At 60.5% G+C, this 2245-nt stretch overlaps 1 protein-coding gene across 1 annotated transcript; it reads right to left on the minus strand.

Annotated features, from left to right (window-relative positions):
* Window positions 1–6: 6 nt before the first annotated feature.
* Window positions 7–2162, minus strand: TPPP3 (tubulin polymerization promoting protein family member 3). Its single transcript, XM_005422751.2, has 3 exons — window positions 1649–2162; window positions 451–604; window positions 7–195 (listed from the first exon to the last, which is right to left on the minus strand). The coding sequence occupies exons 1-3, from the start codon at window positions 1834–1836 to the stop codon at window positions 7–9; spliced, it is 531 nt and encodes a 176-aa protein (XP_005422808.1). The 5' UTR covers window positions 1837–2162.
* Window positions 2163–2245: the final 83 nt, after the last annotated feature.

Genomic DNA, 2245 nt, shown 5'->3' on the forward strand with positions numbered 1-2245 from the left:
CCGTCCCTACTTTTTGACTTTGGCGTCGTAGGTGCCCGCGTTCTTGTAGGCACTGACGTTAGCCGCTGGGTCCACGATGTTCTCCCGGCCGCTCTTGCCCTTGCCCTTGCCGCTCTCGTCGAAGCGCTCCTTGTGGGAGCCCGTGTACTTGGAGGTGTCCGTCAGCCTCTCCACGGCTCCCACTGTCTTGGCTTTCTGCAGTGGGAGATGGGACATGGGAGACAAGAAGATGCTCCATCCCCTTCCCACACAAGTTCCATCCCTTGCCCCACACAAGCTCCTGACACCACCAAAGACCCTGCTGTGCCCCCCGTGCCCTATGAAACCCTCAGGTCCCCCCTCAGCCGGGGCCATGGGGTCTCCTGGAAAGCATCTGCACAGTGGGCAGAGCTCCATCCTCCCCTCCTGGTGACCACTCCTGCTCCCACAGCCCAGGGGCTCCTCACTCACCGTGACACCCACGTTAATGGGCTCCTTCCCTGCCACCAGCTGGCAGATGGCTTCATAGGCCTCCTCTTTGCTCTTGTCCTTAAACCTCTTGGGGGCCAGCTCCTCCAGCGCCTTCTTGAACTCCTCGTAGCTGATGACACGGGCTGTCTTCCCCCTGCAAGAGCAAAACTCAGGCTGCCACCAGCACTTTGTCTTTGGGTTATGCCTCCAAATGGGATGAGCTGCATCAGAGAGACCCTGACTTTGTCCTACCCTCACCCACTTCTGAAATTCAGGTACAGCTGAATGGGCAGGGCTGGGCACAGCTGCTGCTGAGCTCCAGGAGCTTTCCAACCACATGCTGAAGTGCCTGTTACCAAAAACCAGAGTGCATGGAAGTGCTCTAGGACTTGGTGCTGGTGTCAAGGAGGGGAATGCATCCATCCCCACTGTTCCCAGCCTGCCTGGGCTGCCCACCACACTCTCTCCCCTGGCAGGCATCAATCCTCCAGTCAAATTTAGAAGGACATGTACAGAGCATCTCTCCCCTGAGCTTCTGGTCCTCATCTCTGGGCAGCACAGCAACCTGCTCTCCTGCACCCCAAAACCCTCCCAGTGCTCAGCTCCACCTGACCCAACCCAGGAACATGGGAATTCCTGGACAGACCACAAGGAGGAATCAGGTTCTCCACCTGTTCTCCACACCATGTACCCTGGTGTGGAGCATGAAGCATCATTGTGTCCCCAGGGACCCTAAAGGCAGTTCCAGGAGCCTTTCAGCCCTTCAAGCTGCCCCTGTGACTGCCATGGACCAGGATCCTCCCCAGGCTTGGGCATTGGCTGGCCAGGCCCAGGGAAGGGCCACATCACACGGGACAACCCTGAGCACCTTCCTCTGCTCCCTGTAGCACCTCTTGAAAGATGGGAACCCAGCAGAGCCAACCAGACCCATCCCAATTCTTGGAGTGGGAGCAGGGGCACAATCTCTGCACCAAATCTGAGCCTCCCACCTCCAAATTTGGGCTGATTTATCATTAGGTCTTGCAGAAGCAGCCACATATCCCCCCTGAAGGTGGGACACTGCAGGACAGCTCCCACAGCTCCGTGACAAGTGGGATGGACAGCCTGGGCACACAGCAGGGGGAGCAGAGCTCTGTGGGGACCCCACACCCAGACACCCACACCCTGCCCATCCTGCAGAGGCACCCAAGTCACTTACTTCACCTTGGAGAAGACAATGTCCACGTCGGTGCTGGTGACGCTTTTGCCGTCCGTGACTTTGCAGTCCTTGCACAGCTTGGCCCAGTTCTTGCCATTCATCTCCTGCCCCGTGGCCTTGGTGTCGCCATAGATGGCGAATTTGCGGAAGCTCTCCTCCAGGGACGCCACCTCAGCATTCCCGGCCATGGGGCTGCAGGATGGGCCCGGCACCACCCAGGCTCCTGCTGGCGGCACGGCAGAGCTCAGCTGGCTGCTCGAGGCCCTCGAGGAAGAGGAGGAGGAAGGCTGGCGAGGGTGGAGGCTCCGCAGCAGGATGGGGGTGTTGGCAGCACCTGTGGGCGTGGGGTGAGGGCTGACAGCAAGCTCGATGAGCCCCGAGGCCGAAAGCCAAGAACGCGTCTTGGGGAATGGAGGCTCCTGGTCGAGAGCTGTCAGCAGCGAGGCTGTCGGCTCCGGGGCTGGCGGGGAGTGAGTGCATCAGCCTGTCCCCTCGGGAGGACTCTCCGGGAATGACGCAATGCGTCCGCCTTCCTCCCGCTCGCTCGCACATCGGGAGAAGCGGCCCCGCCGCTACCTCCCGCCCCACCTCCCCCTG

The sequence above is a fragment of the Geospiza fortis genome, unplaced genomic scaffold (assembly GCF_000277835.1).
Source record: "Geospiza fortis unplaced genomic scaffold, GeoFor_1.0 scaffold97, whole genome shotgun sequence".
Classification (NCBI taxonomy): domain Eukaryota; kingdom Metazoa; phylum Chordata; class Aves; order Passeriformes; family Thraupidae; genus Geospiza; species Geospiza fortis.

Excerpts from the sequence above, each read along its gene's own strand:
- TPPP3 (XM_005422751.2), bottom strand. The coding sequence starts at position 1,836 with ATGGCCGGGAATGCTGAGGTGGCGTCCCTGGAGGAGAGCTTCCGCAAA. Across the intron at positions 605-1,648 it reads ATTGTCTTCTCCAAGGTGAA|GGGGAAGACAGCCCGTGTCA; the intron begins GTAAGTGACTTG and ends TTGCTCTTGCAG. Across the intron at positions 196-450 it reads CCATTAACGTGGGTGTCACG|AAAGCCAAGACAGTGGGAGC; the intron begins GTGAGTGAGGAG and ends CTCCCACTGCAG.